We start from the raw sequence: 22,719 nt of genomic DNA, 5'->3' as shown, positions 1-22,719 counted from the left end.
GGGTCCCTTTTGCCGGTCCCAAGCCCGGATAAAGGAGGAGGGTTAGAATTGTGACATTTAAAAAAACAAGAATTGACAGAAGAAAGTTCATTTGTAGTTCTAAACATATTTAGGGTGTTTCTGTACTCACTTTTTGTCTCTCCCACGATGTTATTTCTCTCTCCTTCAGCGTCCATCACAATTACATGCACATGGCCAATTATGCTAATTAAGCGATGACATCATTTAGCGCCTTTTAGCACAGCCAATAGCTACTTTTTTTACTGAGAAGTTGGCAACACTGGACTGAATGGAGGCAGATAATTATTCGTTTTTTTACTCCGCTATTTTCGGCTGGTTTCTGGAAGAAATTACCAGTCCTCACTGTCCGAGACCGGTCTCGAGTATTACAACACTGGTGTTTGTTTACACTGTATATACATCATTGTGTTTGACGCTCTAGTTATTATGTCGCAGTACTTTGAAGAAATGACATATTTGATACTTTTCGACCGAAAAGGACTATGGGAAATCAAGTCAACAGTATCAAGCGAGCTCATTCTTGTGCATACACGCACCAATGTCAAGAAACTACAATCCCCAGAAGCCCTTGTATCGTTGACTTTGGCAAGGTTTCTGTGGACGTGGGAAAGGGTCTGCTCAGCGCTCACACAAACAAATGTCCATGGGTAAAGGTTGCAATCGAAATGAACAGCTTGACATGCACATTTGATTCAACATATATATGTGTATTAAAATGTGGCTTAAACCTGAAGAGATATTGCTGAAAAATGCATTAAAGTTATGGGTGGCAGAAAAAGGCAACGAATATTTCGTATTACAAAGGAGGCGAGGATATGGGGAAGGAGGAGGAGGTTTGACAGGTATGTGTTCTGTTCTTTGCTGGGCTGGTAAAACCCAGTGCCATTCTAGCAAAGTGTGCATGCCATCGGACAATAGTTAATATTTCCGGTCTATTTTCTAACGTCCCCCTTCAGATTCTGTCATGTAAACATAGGGGTGGGAGGCAGACAGTTCTCCAGATCCTCGTGTCAAATGGACAGGCTGGACCCCAAACATTAGTTTAGATTGCAATAGGAATCGCAATTTAACCGTTTACAGCTGGGATATTCAACCGGGGGTTCGCAGCGCCCAATGGGCCTGCGTAGGTACTACAGGGGTTCGCCAAAATGTTAGATTTTTTGTGTGGATTGCTATTGCTAACAACAGAATAAACACATTTTAAATGACATACCTACTGTAGATCTTTCTTTTTCCACTCCTAATATTGACCAAATGACACTAATTGGTGCCATTTACACTCACTGGAGTAACTGCCATAGGCTACCAGTGCGAATAGGCTACCAGTGCTGCTGGTAAGCTTTCTTGACTTGGACATATTTTTTGGCCAACACATGGCTAACCTTTACTTAAACAGCTGCTCTCTTAGCGAAAATGTGTTTAGAGTTGCCTTTCTAGCTAATAGGCAATGTTGGAGTCCTATTCCAAACTATCCACCAAATCTATTAATTTTAAAATGTTGATTACATCTCCTTGCCATTATCATTCACCTGCGTGAACGTATGATGGGGTTCCCTGGGTCGCTGGTTTTCCTGGGATGGTGTCCCTAGGCAAGAAAAGGTTGAAGATGGTATAGCCTGCCTACGATACAGATGATTTACTTTGTTACCACTGACTAAGTCATCAATAAAATTGCCTCTGTTTAGGCTGCAAACCACTGTCACAACACTTGATGATGCTGTCAGAGATGTCTGTTGATTTGGTACACACACACACAAAATGACACAGTAGTGTCATATTGGGTTGCTGACATTTGCTTTAGCTTTATAGGTGGAGCAGTAGGTTATACTGAGGGCACACAGCACTTCTGTATGATAATGTACTCAGGCATGATGCCCTAGAGAGAAGAGCAGAAGAGCCAGGTCAGTGCTCATCCGTTCCACAGTCCCTGTCTGGTCTACTGATTCCTAGCTTTTGAAATGGGATGATCCTATTCTACATCATGCAAATAGTGTTTGTTGATCTTTGAGATCAATGCTTCCCTATTTTATAACACATTGATCCTCCTTAAACATGCAAGTCAGCAGTCCGTGAACACGTTTACATGTGCCCAGTGTTCCGGATAGTAGCTCATATCCCGCTTAGTCTTATCTTATTCGGGATAAGCGGTTTACATGCACCTTTGATATCCCGCTCACGACTATCCCTGTATCCATGAATAAACAGAATATTCCTCATTTCAGTTCATATGGGGTAAATGGAATAGTAACTGAAATATGGACCCCTGATTGTAGGCCTATAACCTCTCACATGTAGCATAAAATAATATTTAATTTCTTACAGTAAAATTCTACAACAAATGTAGATTTTTTCTTTGGACAGGAGTTGAGAAATATTATTTATTTATTTCAACATCTCTTGAGAAAATGCAAATGCGCATGTAATGTGTTATCTTTGACACTGTTATGCAAGCAGACAGTATTTCAACCACATCAAATATGTGCCCAAGATGAACTGAAGTCTTTTCATTTCCCTTACTGGTTAAAACCAATATTTTGCACATGACCAATCTTTCTGCTGTTTTGGAGTTTTCTCCATGGACCCTAAACAAAACAGACAACTTTACTGGTGTTAGATTATTAATGCATTCATTCTATCGATGGAAGACATTATTCTGGTGAGCACTACTTTATTTACTCTTTTAGGGCAAAAAGTTATGACAAGTGAAGCTACATGTATCTAACTATAGTTGACAAATGGCCTACCAAATGTCCAAAATTATAATATGGCCTACCAAATGTCCAAAATTATAATATGGCCTACCAAATGTCCAAAATTATAATATGGCCTACCAAATGTCCAAAATTATAATATGGCCTACCAAATGTCCAAAATTATAATATGGCCTACCAAATGTCCAAAATTATAATATTGCCTACCAAATGTCCAAAATTATAATATGGCCTACCAAATGTCCAAAATTATAATATGGCCTACCAAATGTCCAAAATTATAATATGGCCTACCAAATGTCCAAAATTATAATATGGCCTACCAAATGTCCAAAATTATAATATGGCCTACCAAATGTCCAAAATTATAATATGGCCTACCAAATGTCCAAAATTATAATCTGGCCTACCAAATGTCGGAGATTCTAAGCAGAAACGGTTCAGTACGGAGGAGCCTACCAGCAAAATAAATTATGAAATGATTGGTTTGAACTGCACAGGTAGCCTACTTTTTGAAGTGATTTGTTTAACAATCAGATAAAAACATCACACAATATGTGAAACTGAGCCTGCGTAAACCGCAAAAAACAACATCAAACAGGATAAGATGTTTACATGCCACAGTATCCCGTTTATGATCAGTATATCCCAGGCATGTTATCCAGGTTTCTCATAACCGGGATACAAGCCTTTTCAGGGTTATTGTAAACAGGATATGTTTATACCCGTCAATACAAAACAGAATACTTGAGTATCCCGAATAATAGTGGGATATTGGTGTGCATGTAAACGAGGTTAAAAAAAAAATACACCAAGAGTGAGTAGGCAGGCTAACTTGTCTGCTCTAATGCAATCAGTGAATGTCAGTTGTCTGTTTCCCAATAATAGTAGTTTCCCAATAATAGTAGTTTTTCTTGCACATGGTCACACAGCCTCTGACAAGCCAATTATCAGCTGTTGATCACAGTAATCCACTTGACTGAAACAGAATAGCTAACTTTCACATTTGCCACATCTCTAAAACAAAAAATGGCAATCTGGTGTCCTTCTAGTCTATTGAAGCTGCCGGTGCCAGTGGCTGTAGTCTACCGATAGTAATGGTACATGTCTCCGTAAGGGACACTGAGAACACCATCTAGCTCTGTCCCTCAGAACATCAGAGCTATAATTACAGGTAAGTAATGGGTTTTGATGAAGTGGAACACAATAGCGTTCTCTTCTGACTGGGCTAATTATGGTGGAGGCCCCCCAGTGTCTGCTCTCCTCCTTCCTGTTCAACGTCTGCCCTGAAGCCCCCTCTAACTCAAGGACCTTTTTATCCTGAAGTATCCAGATGTAAATCTCAAATGGCCACAGGGCAGAGGGCAGGATATTATTTAGGGATACCTGCTCACTTAATTGGGCCCTTGCAGATGCACAGGTTTTCTACGTAGAAATTCTGCCAAACTTTTATAATGGATGATTTACAGGGGAAATGAACTCTGTGTCATCAGTTCATAGATGTGGTCTAGTCCACCAGCCAGCTCTTGGTAGCAATTAACCTGGGGGCGAGGTTAAGGCCACTGTACAGCTGTGTCATGATCCCCCAGCCCAGCAGCCATAGATGCTGCTGATGCAGTCGGGCCGGGATAGCAGTAAAGGCCTAGCTCTGACCTTGTTAATAATATATGAAGGCAACTACGGTCCTAGATAGGTAACACAACACTGTTGGTTTGAACCACGACAGGCAGGACACTTGAATGTGATGATAATCAGCACAATGAGTTTTCCACTATTCTATGTTACATGATTGATAACCCAGGTGGGAGGGCTGTTTTGTTTGCTAGATACTGTAAAATCAATAGGCATGAAATTGCCTCATGATTTTAAAATGTCTTATCATGCATGTCTAATGTCTGACTGTTAATGGGAAGTATGATTGTTACTTACTTTTTTGACAGGTCTTCTGGTTGGAACTCTTGATACGATGATGGATTCCACGTCTAAGGTCGCTCCATTTCGCATTCTACACCAGACACCGGACTCTCAGATCTACTGGTCAATAGCATGTGGTGAGAGTTTTTGCTCTACATTTTCTCAACTATCCCCATTGTCAGAATAGCCACAAGTAAACATTAAAGGCTACAGTCATGTAATAACTACAATCATGTAATAACAACCTTTTCAGATTGTATTTTAGTCAACACTCATTTCCCATTTTGTGACAATAGATGGCTTAGTCATGCATAGTGTAAACAGTTTCCTTTCCATTGTGACTGAGTTTTCCCTGTGATTAGGTGGCACCAAGGAGGAGATCAACCAACACTGGGAGTGGCTGGAGAAGAACATCATGAGAACCTTGTCTGTGTTTGACTCCAGCGATGACATCACCAGCTTTGTGCAGGGAAAGATCAGAGTAAGTAATCGCTACAGATAATTAAACACACAGTTTACACAGACACTGCTATTGTTGATCTCTGCCACTCTCACAGGGAGATGGAGGCCTCCTACAGACTTAATGATGTATTAATATAGTGAAGCCTACTGATACAGCAAGTGCTTACTCTTTGAAAACAGTTGGTGGTGATTATGGTCTTTCACTGATTCACTGATATGAAAACCTTTGACTGTTTATTGGGGGCGGCAGGGTAGCCTAGTGGTTAGAGCGTTGGACTAGTAACCGGAAGGTTGCAAGTTCAAACCCCCGAGCTGACAAGGTACAAATCTGTCGTTCTGCCCCTGAACAGGCAGTTAACCCACTGTTCCTAGGCCGTCATTGAAAATAAGAATTTGTTCTTAACTGACTTGCCTGGTTAAATAAAGGTAAATAAAAAAAATTGAAAGCTAATAAAAATGTGAATTTAAGAAACGATATGATGCTAATTTATATGCCTTGACATAAATGTTACAGAATGGAGATAGCATGCTGACGTGTTTAGACTGCTAATTATATTTGTTTCCTTCAGTGACCATGAGAGATGTTGTCCTCCTCTTCTCTCTATAAAGGGGCTGATTGCTGAGGAAGGGAAGGTGTCAGGCGTGCAGGAGGACGACCCTGAGAAGTTCCGTGAAGCACTGCTGAGGTTTGAGAAATGGTTTGACCTCCCTCAGAAGGAGAAGCTGGTCACCTACTACTCCTGTAGCTACTGGAGGGGCCGCGTGCCCTGCCAGGGCTGGCTCTACCTCAGCACCAACTTCCTGTCCTTCTATTCATATCTGCTGGGCTCTGAGGGTGAGACGAGACAGAAACCTGAACAAGCCCTCACTGTTGACTAACAGTCACTTAAATGCAGGAACTGTCAGGCTTCATCCATTTACTTGTATTTGGATACAGTATTATCATTCCATGTCATGACAGAAGGGCAGCGAGTTACTCATTAAAGATCATCTTTTTCCACTTCAGTGAAGCTTGTAGTCTCGTGGAATGAGATCTGGAGGCTGGAGAAAACGTCCAATGTCATTCTGACGGAGAGCATTCATGTGTTGGCCAATGGGGAGAACCACTACTTCTCGATGTTCCTACACCTCAGTGAGACCTTTCTGATCATGGAGCAGCTTGCTGACTACTCCATCAAACGCCTATTTGATAAGGAGACCTTCCAGGAAGAGCCCTCCCTCTCAGACCCATTACAGATCACCAAGAGGTATACTGCCTGTCACTGTTCTTTTTTACTCATATTTGACAAGTTATTTCAGGACACCATAGTGAATGGAGATGATATTGATTTTTTTTTTTAATTATTACCTCCATGCTCTCAAGCTGTCCTCCCTTTTTCACTACTTTTATTTTTTGCTCTCCTTCAGAGGCTTGGAAACTAATGCTAGAAATGAGCAATTCCGGGCCTTCTTCAGGCTGCCTAAAGAGGAGAACCTGCTGGAGGTTTATGAGAGCTTCCTATGGGTTCCATTCAGCCACTTCAACACGCTTGGGAAGATCTGTCTGTCTGAGAGCTACCTGTGTTTCGCTAGCCAGGATGGCAGCCAGTGCCACGTCATCATCCCCATGAGAGAGGCAAGACACAGCACACTACCTTGACACTAAACTAATTTAATAACCTTGGTGGCTCAGTGGTTTTGCTCAATGTTGTTGACCCAAACACCTATCATTGCAGGTGATTGGTGTGGAGAAACCGGACCGTAGCAGCAGGGCTTTGACTGTGTGTGTGCGGGGTAAGAGGGCTCTGAGGTTCTCTGAAGTTCGGGACTTTGAGCGTCTCGGCAATGCAATCCGCAGGAGGTGTGGGATGACTGCCAGTCCTCAACACTCTGCATCAACTGAGGTGACTAACTTCCTGTTTTGGACCTTCTTACTGCTAGGTCTCTGCCCCAAGGGGACAATTCCAGTCCGTCTGCAACCCTCCAAATGTGTCTAAGGGGGCTTTCACATCAAATTGGTTAAACCGTTTTTTCCTCACTCTGGTGCGTTTACCCCCTTGGTTCGGTTAATTTGAACTGGTGTGAACACTCTAACTGCACTCGGGAGCGCACCAAACAATGCACCTTCTCTCTAAAAGGGTGATCTCGGTCCATTTCCATTCGTACCGTGGTGTGTTTCACTGCAGGTGTGAACGCAGTTTGGACCAAGCACAGGAAAAGAAGCAGAGATGTGCAGTATTATTGGTTGTTTGACAATGAGCATTTGATCAAATGCACGCATTATCAGAACTTGGTTTCTCTGAAACATTTTGTGAGTAGCAGCACATTTATGAGCACATCCTATGCAGATTAGGTTAGATCGGGGCTATACAGGGGATATAGGCTACTGAATACATTCACTGCACGTCCAAGTTTCAAGATGCCCGAGATGGCATAGCAGTTCAGACGTCTTTTGTCCTCGTCTTGTCGTGTCGTGTATATATATATATTTACAACTTTTTTCACATACATTTTATTTTTATTTTCCATCAACTCATCTTCAATACACTCTCCTGCAACCTGCCTCACCAATTGATATGTATAAATACGTATTATTTACCTCAAATCTGCAATCCTCCAAGAAGCTAGCCAGAAGCTAGCCAGAAACTCCAAGAAGCTAGCCAGAAGCTAGCCAGGAGCTAATCAGAAGCTAGTTAGCTTCTTTACTGGCAACTCGTTAGTATTCAGCTAACCACGGTTTGTGGTCATCAGCTATCCTTTAACTCGAAAATCTATCACCAGTTTTGTACGGCGCAGCGCGGCTCGGAACGGAACATACCGGACCGATTTTTCTCTCCATGTCCCTGGATTTCAACTGCTCTCTGGACATTCACTCCCGGATCTCACAGCTAGCTGGCTGCTATCCGTGTGTCTATTCGCTTTCGTCGATTCCGGAGCAAACATCAATTACTCCGGAGCTAGCCAGCTCCGTCAATCACTCCTGAGCTCCGTCAATCACTCCTGGGCTGCAGTCACCTATCCGGACCCGTTTTACTGCCTACGCGGAGCCCCACCGGGCCTTCACAACTGGACTGCCGACGTTATCTACCCGAAGGAGATCCGGCTGGCTCCTCCGTCGCGACGTTACCTGAATGCCCATCTGCGGCCTGCTAACCTTTAGCTGTCTTACCGGCTGCTCTCAGAATAGACAATCGGACAATTTATTTATTTTTATTATTATTATGTTTCTTCTTGGGCCTCTATAACTATATCTATTGTTTTTATTTTTTTGTTGTTGTGTGATTTGGACTAATCCCCTCTACAACACGGAACTCCACTAATCTACTGACGGAACGCAAGAGGTGGCTAACAACAGACCTCCATCCTATGCTAGCTTGCTACCGATGTCCTGGCTAGCTGTCTAAATCGCCGTGACCCCCAAACCAACCTCTCCACTCCCTGGACCCTTTTGATCACTCGACTAAGGATGCCTCTCCTTAATGTCAATATGTCTTGTCCATTGCTGTTCTGGTTAGTGTTTATTGGCTTATTTCACTGTAGAGCCTCTAGTCCTGCTCACTATACCTTATCCAACTTATTAGTTCCACCACCCACACATGCAATGACATCTCCTGGTTTCAATGATGTTTCTAGAGACAATATATCTCTCTTCATCACTCAATACCTAGGTTTACCTCCACTGTATTCACATCCTACCATACCTTTGTCTGTACATTATACCTTGATGCTATTTTATCGCCCCCAGAAACCTCCTTTTACTCTCTGTTCCAGACGTTCTAGACGACCAATTCTTATTGCTTTTAGCCGTACCCTTATTCTTCTCCTCCTATGTTCCTCTGGCGATGTAGAGGTGAATCCAGGCCCTGCAGTGCCTAGCTCCACTCCTATTCCCAGGCGCTCTCTTTTGATGACTTCTGTAACCGTAATAGCCTTGGTTTCATGCATGTTAACATTAGAAGCCTCCTCCCTAAGTTTGTTCTTTTCACTGCTTTAGCACACTCTGCCAACCCGGATGTTCTAGCTGTGTCTGAATCCTGGCTTAGGAAGACCACCAAAAATTCAGAAATTTTAATTCCAAACTACAACATTTTCAGACAAGATAGAACTGCCAAAGTGGGCGGTGTTGCAATCTACTGCAAAGATAGCCTGCAGAGTTCTGTCCTACTATCCAGGTCTGTACCCAAACAATTTGAACTTCTACTTTTAAAAATCCACCTCTCTAAAAACAAGTCTCTCACCGTTGCCGCCTGCTATAGACCACCCTCTGCCCCCAGCTGTGCTCTGGACACCATATGTGAACTGATTGCCCCCATCTATCTTCAGAGCTCGTGCTGCTAGGCGACCTAAACTGGAACATGCTTAACACCCCAGCCATCCTACAATCTAAACTTGATGCCCTCAATCTCACACAAATTATCAATGAACCTACCAGGTACCCCCAAAGCCTTAAACACGGGCACCCTCATAGATATCATCCTAACCAACTTCCCCTCTAAATACACCTCTGCTGTCTTCAACCAAGATCTCAGCGATCACTGCCTCATTGCCTGCATCCGTAATGGGTCAGCGGTCAAACGACCTCCACTCATCACTGTAAAACGCTCCCTGAAACACTTCAGCGAGCAGGCCTTTCTAATCGACCTGGCCGGGGTGTCCTGGAAGGATATTGATCTCATCCCGTCAGTAGAGGATGCCTGGATATTTTTAAAAATGCCTTCCTAACAATCTTAAATAAACATGCCCCATTCAAGAAAATTAGAACCAGGAACAGATATAGCCCTTGGTTCTCCCCAGACCTGACTGCCCTTAACCAACACAAAAACATCCTATGGCGTTCTGCATTAGCATCGAACAGCCCCGTGATATGCAGCTGTTCAGGGAAGCTAGAAACCGTTATACACAGGCAGTTAGAAAAGCCAAGGCTAGCTTTTTCAAGCAGAAATTTGCTTCCTGCAACACTAACTCTAAAAAGTTCTGGGACACTGTAAAGTCCATGGAGAATAAGAACACCTCCTCCCAGCTGCCCACTGCACTGAAGATAGGAAACACTGTCACCACTGATAAATCCACCATAATTGAGAATTTCAATAAGCATTTTTCTACGGCTGGCCATGCTTTCCACCTGGCAACTCCTACCCCGGTCAACAGCACTGCACCCCCAACAGCAACTCGCCCAAGCCTTCCCCATTTCTCCTTCTCCCAAATCCATTCAGCTGAAGTTCTGAAAGAGCTGAAAAATCTGGACCCCTACAAATCAGCCGGGCTAGACAATCTGGACCCTTTCTTTCTAAAATTATCTGCCGAAATTGTTGCCACCCCTATTACTAGCCTGTTCAACCTCTCTTTCGTGTCATCTGAGATTCCCAAAGATTGGAAAGCAGCTGCGGTCATCCCCCTCTTCAAATGGGGGGACACTCTTGACCCAAACTGTTACAGACCTATATCTATCCTACCATGCCATTCTAAGGTCTTCGAAAGCCAAGTCAACAAACAGATTACCGACCATTTCGAATCTCACCATACCTTCTCTGCTATGCAATCTGGTTTCAGAGCTGGTCATGGGTGCACCTCAGCCACGCTCAAGGTCCTAAACGATATCTTAACCGCCATCGATAAGAAACATTACTGTGCAGCCGTATTCATTGATCTGGCCAAGGCTTTCGACTCTGTCAACCACCGCATCCTCATCGGCAGACTCGACAGCCTTGGTTTCTCAAATGATTGCCTCGCCTGGTTCACCAACTACTTCTCTGATAGAGTTCAGTGTGTCAAATCGGAGGGTCTGCTGTCCGGACCTCTGGCAGTCTCTATGGGGGTGCCACAGGGTTCAATTCTTGGACCGACTCTCTTCTCTGTATACATCAATGAGGTCGCTCTTGCTGCTGGTGAGTCTCTGATCCACCTCTACGCAGACGACACCATTCTGTATACTTCCGGCCCTTCTTTGGACACTGTGTTAACAACCCTCCAGGCAAGCTTCAATGCCATACAACTCTCCTTCTGTGGCCTCCAATTGCTCTTAAATACAAGTAAAACTAAATGCATGCTCTTCAACCGATCGCTACCTGCACCTACCCGCCTGTCCAACATCACTACTCTGGACGGCTCTGACTTAGAATACGTGGACAACTACAAATACTTAGGTGTCTGGTTAGACTGTAAACTCTCCTTCCAGACCCATATCAAACATCTCAATCCAAAGTTAAATCTAGAATTGGCTTCCTATTTCGCAACAAAGCATCCTTCACTCATGCTGCCAAACATACCCTTGTAAAATGGACCATCCTACCAATCCTCGACTTTGGCGATGTCATTTACAAAATAGCCTCCAATACCCTACTCAACAAATTGGATGCAGTCTATCACAGTGCAATCCGTTTTGTCACCAAAGCCCCATATACTACCCACCATTGCGACCTGTACGCTCTCGTTGGCTGGCCCTCGCTTCATACTCGTCGCCAAACCCACTGGCTCCATGTCATCTACAAGACCCTGCTAGGTAAAGTCCCCCCTTATCTCAGCTCGCTGGTCACCATAGCATCTCCCACCTGTAGCACACGCTCCAGCAGGTATATCTCTCTAGTCACCCCCAAAACCAATTCTTTCTTTGGCCGCCTCTCCTTCCAGTTCTCTGCTGCCAATGACTGGAACGAACTACAAAAATCTCTTAAATTGGAAACACTTATCTCCCTCACTAGCTTTAAGCACCAACTGTCAGAGCATCTTACAGATTACTGCACCTGTACATAGCCCACCTATAATTTAGCCCAAACAACTACCTCTTTCCCAACTGTATTTAATTTATTTATTTATTTTGCTCCTTTGCACCCCATTATTTTTATTTCTACTTTGCACATTCTTCCATTGCAAAACTACCATTCCAGTGTTTTACTTGCTATATTGTATTTACTTTGCCACCATGGCCTTTTTTGCCTTTACCTCCCTTCTCACCTAATTTGCTCACATTGTATATAGACTTGTTTTTTTTTTACTGTATTATTGACTGTATGTTTGTTTTACTCCATGTGTAACTGTGTCGTTGTATGTGTCGAACTGCTTTGCTTTATCTTGGCCAGGTCGCAATTGTAAATGAGAACTTGTTCTCAACTTGCTTACCTGGTTAAATAAAGGTGAAATAAATAAATAAAAACGTCGTAGTTAGAGCAACTATTGCACTATTTTCCTCCCAAATGTTGTTGGAAGACCTAAAGTATTATAACGATTGGCTGGGACACACAAGTGATGCTCCATGATGATCATAGATGGATTTAACATGAGCATTTTTGCCCAATAAACAAAATACTTGCATGAACATGTTAGTTCGTTTGACATTTGGCAGTGTGTAACCAACTGGACCAAATGAAAAATATCTGCCAGGCTCTAATTAATGCCATTGAAAACAAACTGTGGGTTTACTGTGCCTTGCAGGGCATCAGAGGGGAGTGCCAAAACCTCATCAATCACTTTGAGGACAACCCAGAGGAGGTTGCTATGATGGTGGGACAGAAGGAGAGCAGCAAGACTGTCAGCAATGAGGCCCTCATGACTGTGTTCCACCCCCAGGATGCTGAAAACCTGGATCCCAAAATGGTGGGATTTTACTTTAAAATATGACCTTCTCTCCTAATATGAAGAAATATACCATTTCTGGTTTCTCTAGGAGTGCTGTTTTTTCCACCCAGTGTGAGAATGTGCTCTCCTTGTACTGTCTAGGTGTCTCAGCCTTGACAGCTCATTTCTTATTCCGCTGTTTAATCTCTGCCTGACAGCTAAAGGAGAAGATGAAGGAGCAGTCATGGAACATCCACTTCTCAGAGTATGGCCGTGGCACCAGTATGTTCTGTACCAAGAAGACACGAGACCTGATTGTGCGTGGTGTCCCCGAGGCCTTAAGAGGAGAGCTCTGGATGCTCTTCTCAGGTTCTGTTTGATATGGCTCTTTCACTGTTATTTGGCTCATATGTCTCCTTCACTGATGTGTAAAAGTGTGGTGTCTTTAATGTTTTGCAATATGTGTTTTATTTAAATATGGTGTGGTGTTTTGCCTTGGTACCATAGGTGCAGTCAATGACATGGCCGTTAACCCTGGGTATTACAGTGAGATAGTGGATAAGTCTCTGGGGACCAGCACCCTTGCCACTGATGAGATAGAGAGAGACCTGCACCGCTCCCTACCAGAGCACCCTGCCTTCCAGAGCGACACAGGCATCTCTGCCCTGCGCAGAGTCCTCACTGCATATGCCTACAGGAACCCCAAAATCGGCTATTGCCAGGTGCTAAGCTAGAAACCCCTATAACACTTCCCTGCGTTCGTTCTCTCAAAAAGCTCATAGGCATCTTTACATCTATCCTCCTTTTCTCTTGTGAAGGCCATGAACATCCTGACGTCAGTCCTGTTGCTCTATGCTAAAGAGGAGGAGGCTTTCTGGCTGCTAGTGGCTGTCTGTGAGAGGATGCTGCCTGACTACTTTAACCGCAGGATCATTGGTGAGAGACGCAGCTGAATAACAATATATTTTCAGTGTTGCATCACGTTAAATATATGCACTGTATGTGTGTTTGATACTGAATACCTGGCTTACACTTTCTCCCATAACTGCTATAAATCCTGTTTACAAATATCTTGTATTTCCTCAGGTGCCCTGGTGGACCAGGCGGTGTTTGAGGAGCTGATCCGAATGCACCTCACCCAGCTGACAGAGCACATGACAGACCTGACCTTCTTCTCCTCTGTGTCCCTGTCCTGGTTCCTCACCCTGTTTATCAGTGTCCTGCCCATAGAGAGTGCTGTCAACGTGGTTGACTGCTTCTTCTACGACGGCATCAAAGCCATCCTGCAGCTGGGCCTGGCTGTGCTCGACTACAACATGGAGGGTTTGATCAGCTCCCATGACGACGCTGAGGCAGTCACCATCCTCAGCAAGTGAGTGTCAACACAGAGAGGGCGAGATCTGAAGGTCAACTGAATTGGTTATTTCAAAGTACTGTATTAGGTTTATGATGGATTGTGAAGTAACAATCTCCAAAACAGTGAGTTAATTCTACAGGAATGCCCATCTTGTTCATGTTACTTAACTGCTGCTCTGTTTGCCCTGGCAGGTTTTTCGATAATGTGACCAATAAGGACAGTCCTCTACCACAAACAGTGCAGCAAAACTCAGTGGGGAACAACGACAAAGCATCATCCCTCTCCAAGGTGGACATCAGTGATCTCATCAAAGAAGCCTATGAGGTACTGTAACGATCAGTGTTGCTAGGACTGACCCCATGTCTCAATGTCAGGCTTGTCATTTAGCCGTTTTAATTTGCTTATAGAAATATGGAGACATGAAATCAGAGGAAGTAGAGCGCATGCGGAAAAGAAACAAACTGTATGTAATCCAAACATTAGAGGATACAACTAAACAAAATGTGGTGAGTGGCACATCCTCAAACTTCCATTGCAACCTTTTGGCATTGTTTACAACAATATCATGTAGCATTAATTTATATTTACTTTTTCCTTAGCTACGGGTAGTGTCACAAGAAGTAAAGTTCAGTGCTCCCCAGCTTGATAACCTTTATGCATTGTTCAAGGTATCACAATCACTACTACATACTGCTGCATACTGTACACTACATGCATTAATATTCCTTCTCATAGACACAGAGTTGACATGACTGGCATGAAAAATGGAAATTTGTTGAAAAGACAGATTTAACTGCTGGAAATTGAGTACTTCAATGTGTTTCCAGAGGCAACATTTCCTCAGCTGCTACTGGACGATGAACAGCCCAGTGCTGCTACACCACGACCCCAGCCTGGCCTATCTGGAGCAGTACCAGCTGGGCTTCCATCAGTTCAGGGTGCTCTTCTCCCTCCTGGAGCCATGGTCCCTCTGCAGCGGCAATGATGCCCTCTTCCTCTGGGCCTTCCGCCTGCTGGATGAGAACCAGGATGGCCTTGTCAACTTCAAAGAGTTCTGCTGTGCCCTGGGTAAGGCTAGACCAGTGATCTGATGCATTGCTACAGGTCTATGATCGCTGTGCCCACTCTCCGTTTTCACCATTATCTGTGTGAACGGTATGTCACATCTAATCCTGCATCAAACTCATGCAACCTTTCATGCAAATGTTGTTCTTTCTGCAGACATTTTGTACAGTGGCACTTTCACCAACAAACTGAAATTCCTGTTCAAGCTTCATCAGCCACCAGGTAAGTAAGATCACCAGAAACTGCATAAGCACATTCTCTCTCACTTGTCATTCTACATCCATGATACTTTTGATCTGTATTCCTTCTGCTTGAATACATCATTTAGAATAAAAAACAAATCTAACTCCAAATTCGCCAGGTCGCAGTTGTAAATGAGAACTTGTTCTCAACTAGCCTACCAGGTTAAATAAAGATGAACAACAAAAAAAAGGGTTGCAAAGGGTCAGAAACTTTCCGGTAAATTTCCAGAATTTTTCCATGGGAAGTTAAGTCCTGGAATTTTTCTTAAATTCATCAAAAAATAACATTTTTTGTGGGATACTCATAAGGCAATTCTAGGTCTTGTGGCATATTTTGGTTAAGCTATCCCCAATTCAATGGAATTGCAACTCACTGCATGCACAGTGCACTCTTCCATCAGTGAGATGCTATTGAGCCCACACTACTACTCTGTCTGAGTCACAGACTACATGCTTTCTGGTAAGTTTTGATTACAGTACTGGGTGGGGTGAATAGATTTTATATGACCTACATGATTATTTTGTTAACTAGTAAATAGTAGCCTACAGCAAAGTGTGTTTAAATTATTTCTAACTTGTTAACAATTTCTTCTAGTTAGTTTTTGCACCCATAGGTTTTAGCTTGCTTGAGCCTGCTAACTGAGGAGTGTTAATTGACCTGTTTCTATACATGTTTCAATTTAAAACATTTATCTTACAAAGGAGTTTTTTAATCTAACTACTTAACTATTTATCTGTACATGGAATTGTATTTGTTGTTTTTTTGCTCATTTTTTTCTAATCTTTACAGGAAACTGCCACAGGCACTATCTGATGTGTGGAGACATTTCACTGCAACCAATGTAGAAGGAAAAGCTGTGTACATTTGCAAATACTGTGCCAAATCATATGGGAATATTGCAACAAAGATGCAGAATCATCTGGCCAAGTGCGTAAAGTTCCCTCAGCACTCACAACAAGCAACCTCTGACAAAAGTCCCTCTACTTCTATTCGAGATGAAAATGATGAATCAGACACCTTATCAATAGCAACAGCTCATGGTTCTCCTGGAATCAGAAGTTTGGATGAACGTAGTCAGAGAAACGGATGAACGTAGTCAGACAAATGTATTGGAAGAGATTTCTGAATGTTCTTCGCCCAATATACACCCCTCCAACCAGATATGCTTTATCTACTCATTTGCTGGATGCAAATGCACTTCAACCGAGTTCAAGTGAAGGTCAAGCAAATCATAGAGAAAGCAGCCTGTATTGCAATCATCTCTGATGGGTGGACGAATGTTCGTGGGCAAGGAATAATTAACTACTTCATCTCCACCCCTCAACCAGTATTCTACAAGAGCACAGACACAAGCGACAACAGACACACAGGTCTCTACATTGCAGATGAGCTGAAGGCATTCATCAATGACCTTGGACCACAGAAGGTATTTGCACTGGTGACAGATGATGCTGCGAACATGAAGGCTGCTTGGTCTAAAGTGGAGGAGTCCTACCCTCACATCACACCCACTGGCTGTGCTGCTCATGCATTGAATCTGCTCCTCAAGGACATTATGGCACTGAAAACAATGGATACACTCTACAAGAGAGCCAAGGAAATGGTTAGGTATGTGAAGGGTCATCAAGTTATAGCAGCAATCTACCTCACCAAGCAAAGTGAGAAGAATAAGAGCACCACATTGAAGCTGCCCAGCAACACCCATTGGGGTGGTGTTGTCATCATGTTTGACAGTCTCCTGGAGGGGAAGGAGTCTCTCCAATAAATGGCCATATCACAGTCTGCTGATATGGACAGCCCCATCAAGAGGGTCCTCCTGGGTGGTGTATTTCTTTGGAGAGAGTGGTAAGCAGCCTGAAACTCCTGAAACCTATAGCAGTAGCCATTGCACGGATTGAGGGAGACAATGCCATCCTGTCTGATGTTCAGACTTTGCTTGCAGAGAAGAAATCCGTACTGCCCTGCCCACTTCACTGTTGCTCCAAGCAGAGGAAACTGTAGTTCTGAAATACATCAAAAAGCGTGAAGACTTCTGCCTGAAGCCCATACTCGCGGCAGCGTACATGTTGGACCCCAAGTATGCTGGCAAGAGCATCCTGTCTGGTGCAGAGATCAACCAGGTCTATGAGGCTTTTTGAGCCTGACAACGAGCCATCCTCATCAAGGTTGGAAAGTGACAGTGAAGATAAGGCCTCAGTCTGATGTTCAAGAGGTGGATATTGAGGAGGTCCAGGGAGAAGACATGGGAACCTGAGAGGAAGACAATCAAAGCTTTAGTTTCTAGACTATCATTTTACAGATGTATGTTTAAAAAAAGAAATGGGAGATGTGATGGATTATTGGGGATCATTCAATATTCCCTTTTGTTGTTCAGTGAAAGCATCCCATGTGAAGAGTCAACTCATTTAATTAAAGTTCAATTCATAACTCATTTTTTGTTTTTTTTCCTATTGTAAGGATTTAATCATTTGCAATTATGTCTACCTATGATAAGGTAGAAGGATTATGTTTGTCTCCATATGATATGGTAAATATATCCAATGAAAAAAAACATCTACATTTTAAATGGTATTAATATGAATTTGCATATATTTCCGTTAATTCCCACGGAAAGTTTCCACCTCTGAATATTCCCCAAAATGTGCAACCGTACTCCCAGTATAGTTTTGCTATGGACTGTGCCCTTCTAATTTCAACTGTACTGTATATTTCGTGCTACTCTTCTACTCACCAACTAATCTCTTTGTGAACTGTTTCTTACGTCTGTCCCTACAGTAATGTTGCATGCTCTCACAGACAATGTCTTCTTCTAGCTTTCACAGGGAGTCCTTTCCACTCAAAAGGCCAAAGACTTCCTCACTTTATTCCAATGACTGACGACCTATCCCACTTGAGTCGATTGACTGGTCAGCTTGCTTTGCTCTTTTCTTTCTCTGCTATAACCATTTCACTCTTGGCTTCTCTGTGCTTTTCTCTTTAGTAAATGCTCATCTGTCTGTTTGTCTTTAACAATTTCTTAAGTTGGTCTCTTTTTTCATGTACAATTTGTTTCGCTACGATCTAGATACGTGTTCTTGTAGACAAGGTTTATATATGATATAATTTCTAACTGGTTATGGTTTAGAATAGCAAAATGTACTTTACAGTTACTGTATGACTTCCTTTGACTTATATGAATGTACTTTACACTATGTAGTGTCTGATCTCCCAGAAGATGGCGTGATCAGGAAAAGCCCTGAAAGAGGTAATTTATTTGGCCTGTCTCTTTTTTTCTTTTACCAAGCTCTTCACAATATTGCTAATTTAAACAGATGATCGTTGTACACATGACCCATTTGTGTCTGAAAACTGCACTTTCCACAGGCAAAGGGAAAGTGGATCTGCAGGCCTACCTGAAACAATGGCAAGATGAGATACTAAAGAAAGAGGAGAGCATCAAGGATTTACCCAGAATTAACCAGGTAAATACACCCATATCTAGGTTAACATTTAGTCAATCAGGTGAATATGCAATGCAGTTATCTTTCCAACAGATCAACTTTGAACAATTTAATCCACATGTTATGTCATTACTTTATGCAAAAAGAAACACAATGACGAAATCTTAATTGTATTCATCCCATTTTTTGGTGTCAGGCTCAGTTCATCCAGTTCTCCAAAACGCTCTACAATCTGTTCCATGGTGACCCAGAAGAGGAGTCTCTGTACCGTGCTGTGGCTCGTGTCACCAGTCTTCTGCTGAGGATGGAAGAAGTAGGGCGCAGGCTCCAGGAGCCCACTAGCCCCACCCAGGCTGCCCCAGAGGGGGCTCCACTCAACAGGGAGTCCTACAGCACCCCTGAGAGAAGCTCAGACACCCCTTGCGCTACCATCCCACAGGAGGTGGAGTGGTCATTCGCCTTTGAGCAGATCTTGGCATCGCTGCTCAACGAGCCTGTCCTTGTGCGCTTCTTTGAGAGGCCTGTGGACATTCAGGCCCGACTGGACCATGCCAAGGGTGCTCAGTTGAAAGCTAAGACAAACAAGTGAACTGAAGGATACACTGTGGTTCTGAACTTCTCAAAGCTAATAAGTCTCTATGTTCACCATTCTCTACTGTTCTTTCTCCGCCTGGTTAGGTAACAGGAGTAGATTCTAAACCAACCCTGTTCACTGTAACCAAACGCAAGGAATACACTCGTAGAGAATACATTCACACCTTTTAACGCCTATAGATTCCAGTCGTATCTGGTAGATTCATTGTTTTAGTCCTGTCATCTGCACACCAGCAAACCTGCTCAAGCATCTTGCTTCTATGTGCCAAAGTGTTTTTTCTCATGCAGCCTTAAATCGCTTCGCTAATTTTTAGAAACACCAGGCTTTCAAATTGGGGTAAGTGTGATCAGTTGACCTGTGTGGAATATGTAGGGAGCAGCAACACTCCAGGGTAATCACTTGAAGTCAACAATGGAAGTCAATCATTGCATGAAACCAGCACATGTAGATGGGATAGATAATTGTATATGATACCTTTACTGTTGCTCATCCATAATTATGCAATGAATGAAACCTAGAATGGAGAGATGAAAGAGACATCACCATGTTATTGTATTTCTGGGTTTACTTTGTAATGACGGGAAATGGCTAATTTATTTCTGTTAATTTTGTGGAGAGGGGCTTTTGAAAACGATGGGACCACTACTTGCTAAAGGCCCAAGGATGATTGTTGGAATTCTACATTTCAGTTTTTTTACAACCTATATTATGCTTTTGACTACAGATTCCATTTGTTTTGTTGAAGTATCATGAGTGAGGGAAGAAGAGCATGTTGTCATTGCCATTTCAAATCACTTTCAGGACACAAACTAAAAACAAATTGGATAGTTGCAGTTGAGGCAACCAATGTTGTCAAATGAGGACATTGTACAATATTTTTTATCTGACTACTGTCTTGAGTCTTCAAGGGAAATTAAGTAATGTATATATCATTTGATATAAAGAGGAATGGACAATAAACATGATTAATCTTATGATTGTTTTGTTTTGATTGATGTTGTATAGTTTAATTGATTTTCAAAGGGATTACTAAATATTTTTCAGAGTAAATGTTATATTCATATGTTTTTTATCATGTCTTGTAAAAGGAAATTCTTGTTGTTTGATTATATTTGTGAGACTGAAGATGAAATTATTTGATAGGTGTAACTGGTAGTGTGGCCTGTTAAACATTCCTTTGTATATGGTTTTCCTTTTTTGAAGTCCTTTAAAGCATGAAACTGTGCATGGGCATGGGATACCTTATGATGATAACTAATCATTCCAAATGCAACACAGTTGGTTCTGTATGACTTTATTTCTTGGTTTGATGTGGACTGTAAAATGCTGACTTTTTGTCATTGTTTATTGAAAAAACCTGCTTCAATGTCCTCTGTGTATTATGGATATTCATATTTTACATAAGCAGTTATAAATGTTTATTTTTTTCAAAATTAGTCTGTCAGGAAAAGGACATCTGAGCAACGTTTACATGGTTTGTATTTTCTGTATTTGAGCGTTCTTCCTCAGTGCCATCAGCGTGCAAAATCAAACCTTGCTGTTATATTATAGTCTCATAAATAGACCCCTTATCCCACACCAATAATCACTTGGCTTAGTAAATATTTCTAAAATACTGTTCCTTGTTATAGTAGCTACTAAGATGAATATACGTATATGTCACTTTAAAGCCTTTACTTGACAGCACAATATTGTAAAATATCATAGAGAGGTAGCTACTCTGCATTTAAAAAAAATCTATATAGTAAAGTTATAAGAGCCCATATTCATTGGAGAACAAGTGTTAGTGTTGGAAATTAGCAGTTTACTCTTTACATCGCATTAGTGGTGAATTGAGTGGGAAGTTAAATTCACCCGTGAACAAGTCTATTAAAATATTTGCAGGGCAATTACCTTTTGAAATGCCACAATTCTCAATTTGTCATGATAGATTGTTGTGGACTACACTCACATTTAGAAATAAAGAGATTGTGTATAGGCTTTATTGGTTATGCTCTAGATGTGTAGTCAGATCTTTATCAACTTGATGCAATACATAGGATAATTGCGTATTACCAGTGAAACTATATTACGTTACCTTTTATTTTACCTTTAAGCTATTTACGCTTTAAGATGACTCTCATAGCACAAATGTATTTGGGCCTACTTATTGTAAATGTAATTGCTTGGTTGCCAATTAATGGTCTTAATTACAATAATCACAGCTAACGTAAATATAATTTAAGTCTATACTGCCTGTTTTTGTTGGGGGGGGGGTTCTGGAGGAAAATGAATCCTTTGGAATGTTATGTAGTAAGTGGCACTTTATGTGAATGTCAAACATCTTGAAATGAAATAAAATGTTACAATGTAATACAATAATCTTAGACATCAAATGTGTTTCTTTGAATGAAAGAGTTGTTTTACAAATAGACCAAGTGAATGAATGGAACAGCCAGGATGGGTTTGAACCACTTCTTCAGGTCATAGTTTGCTATGCTTACGTAGAGATACACCTACCATGTTTCCCTCTTTATTGCGTCTTGCCTATGACGCTCATCCATGTATCGATATGTACATATTCTTATTCCATCCCTTTAGATTTGTGTGTATTAGGTAGTTGGGGAATTGTTAGATTACTTGTTAGATATTACTGCACTGTCGGAACTAGAAGCACAAGCATTTTGCTACACTCGCATCAACATCTGCTAACCATGTGTATGTGACCAATTTTTAAAAATTTGATTTGATTCTAGATACCCGCATTATCCCCTATTCCCATGTCGAGACTGCTGCTACATTTTTTGACAGGGTGGTTGTCAGCCTCTGCTACCAACACCCATGACTACTTAGCCTCCATAAGTCAGAATACTGGAAGTGCGTGAGAAAAGCTAATAGGTCTACAAAACTCTTCTAAAATCTCACTGACATGAAGATGACCCTAGGTACAGGACCAAATGACCATAGTCAGATAGGGCCTTTGCTAATTGTGATTGGCTCATTTGTTGTAGCGTAGAGAGCTCACGAGAAAGCTGTAGCTTGTGGATTTCCCTCCGTGGTCACTTTCGACACCTGTTGTTGATTTAACATTGGTGGAAAAGAGAAAAGATTGGTTGAAAATGACATTAGTAGTAGCTTTCATGCTAATTTAAAAGGTGTTTACAGATGGTTCCAAGGATCCTGATAGTGGATACACGGGAGCGGGAGTTTACATTGCTGAATTTGATGTGGAGATATGTAGAAGACTAACAGATGGACTGTCTGTATACTCTGTCTGTATGCTGAACAGTTGGCAATGGTAGTTGCTCTCCAGTGGGTGAGGACGCTCAACCTATTAGAATTGTATTATGCTCAGATTCTTTGTCTGTACTGTGTAGTTTATCCTCTGGTAACTTTAATATG

The 22,719-nt window shown here is 42.1% G+C and overlaps 1 protein-coding gene across 1 annotated transcript; it reads left to right on the top strand.

Moving 5' to 3' along the window:
* Positions 1-283: 283 nt before the first annotated feature.
* Positions 284-21,699, top strand: LOC115105753 (TBC1 domain family member 8B-like). The gene is made up of 20 exons (XM_029628093.2): positions 284-863; positions 4,673-4,783; positions 5,009-5,127; positions 5,718-5,943; positions 6,115-6,355; positions 6,516-6,723; positions 6,824-6,991; positions 12,516-12,677; positions 12,857-13,007; positions 13,146-13,360; positions 13,457-13,574; positions 13,725-14,010; positions 14,187-14,319; positions 14,403-14,501; positions 14,595-14,663; positions 14,823-15,063; positions 15,217-15,282; positions 18,500-18,547; positions 18,667-18,764; positions 18,940-21,699. The coding sequence occupies exons 1-20, from the start codon at positions 725-727 to the stop codon at positions 19,330-19,332; spliced, it is 3,291 nt and encodes a 1,096-aa protein (XP_029483953.1). The 5' UTR covers positions 284-724; the 3' UTR covers positions 19,333-21,699.
* The last annotated feature ends 1,020 nt before the right edge of the window (positions 21,700-22,719 follow it).

This window comes from Oncorhynchus nerka, linkage group LG22, assembly GCF_034236695.1.
Source record: "Oncorhynchus nerka isolate Pitt River linkage group LG22, Oner_Uvic_2.0, whole genome shotgun sequence".
NCBI lineage: Eukaryota > Metazoa > Chordata > Actinopteri > Salmoniformes > Salmonidae > Oncorhynchus > Oncorhynchus nerka.
This window is presented reverse-complemented; position numbering and strand designations above follow the sequence as displayed.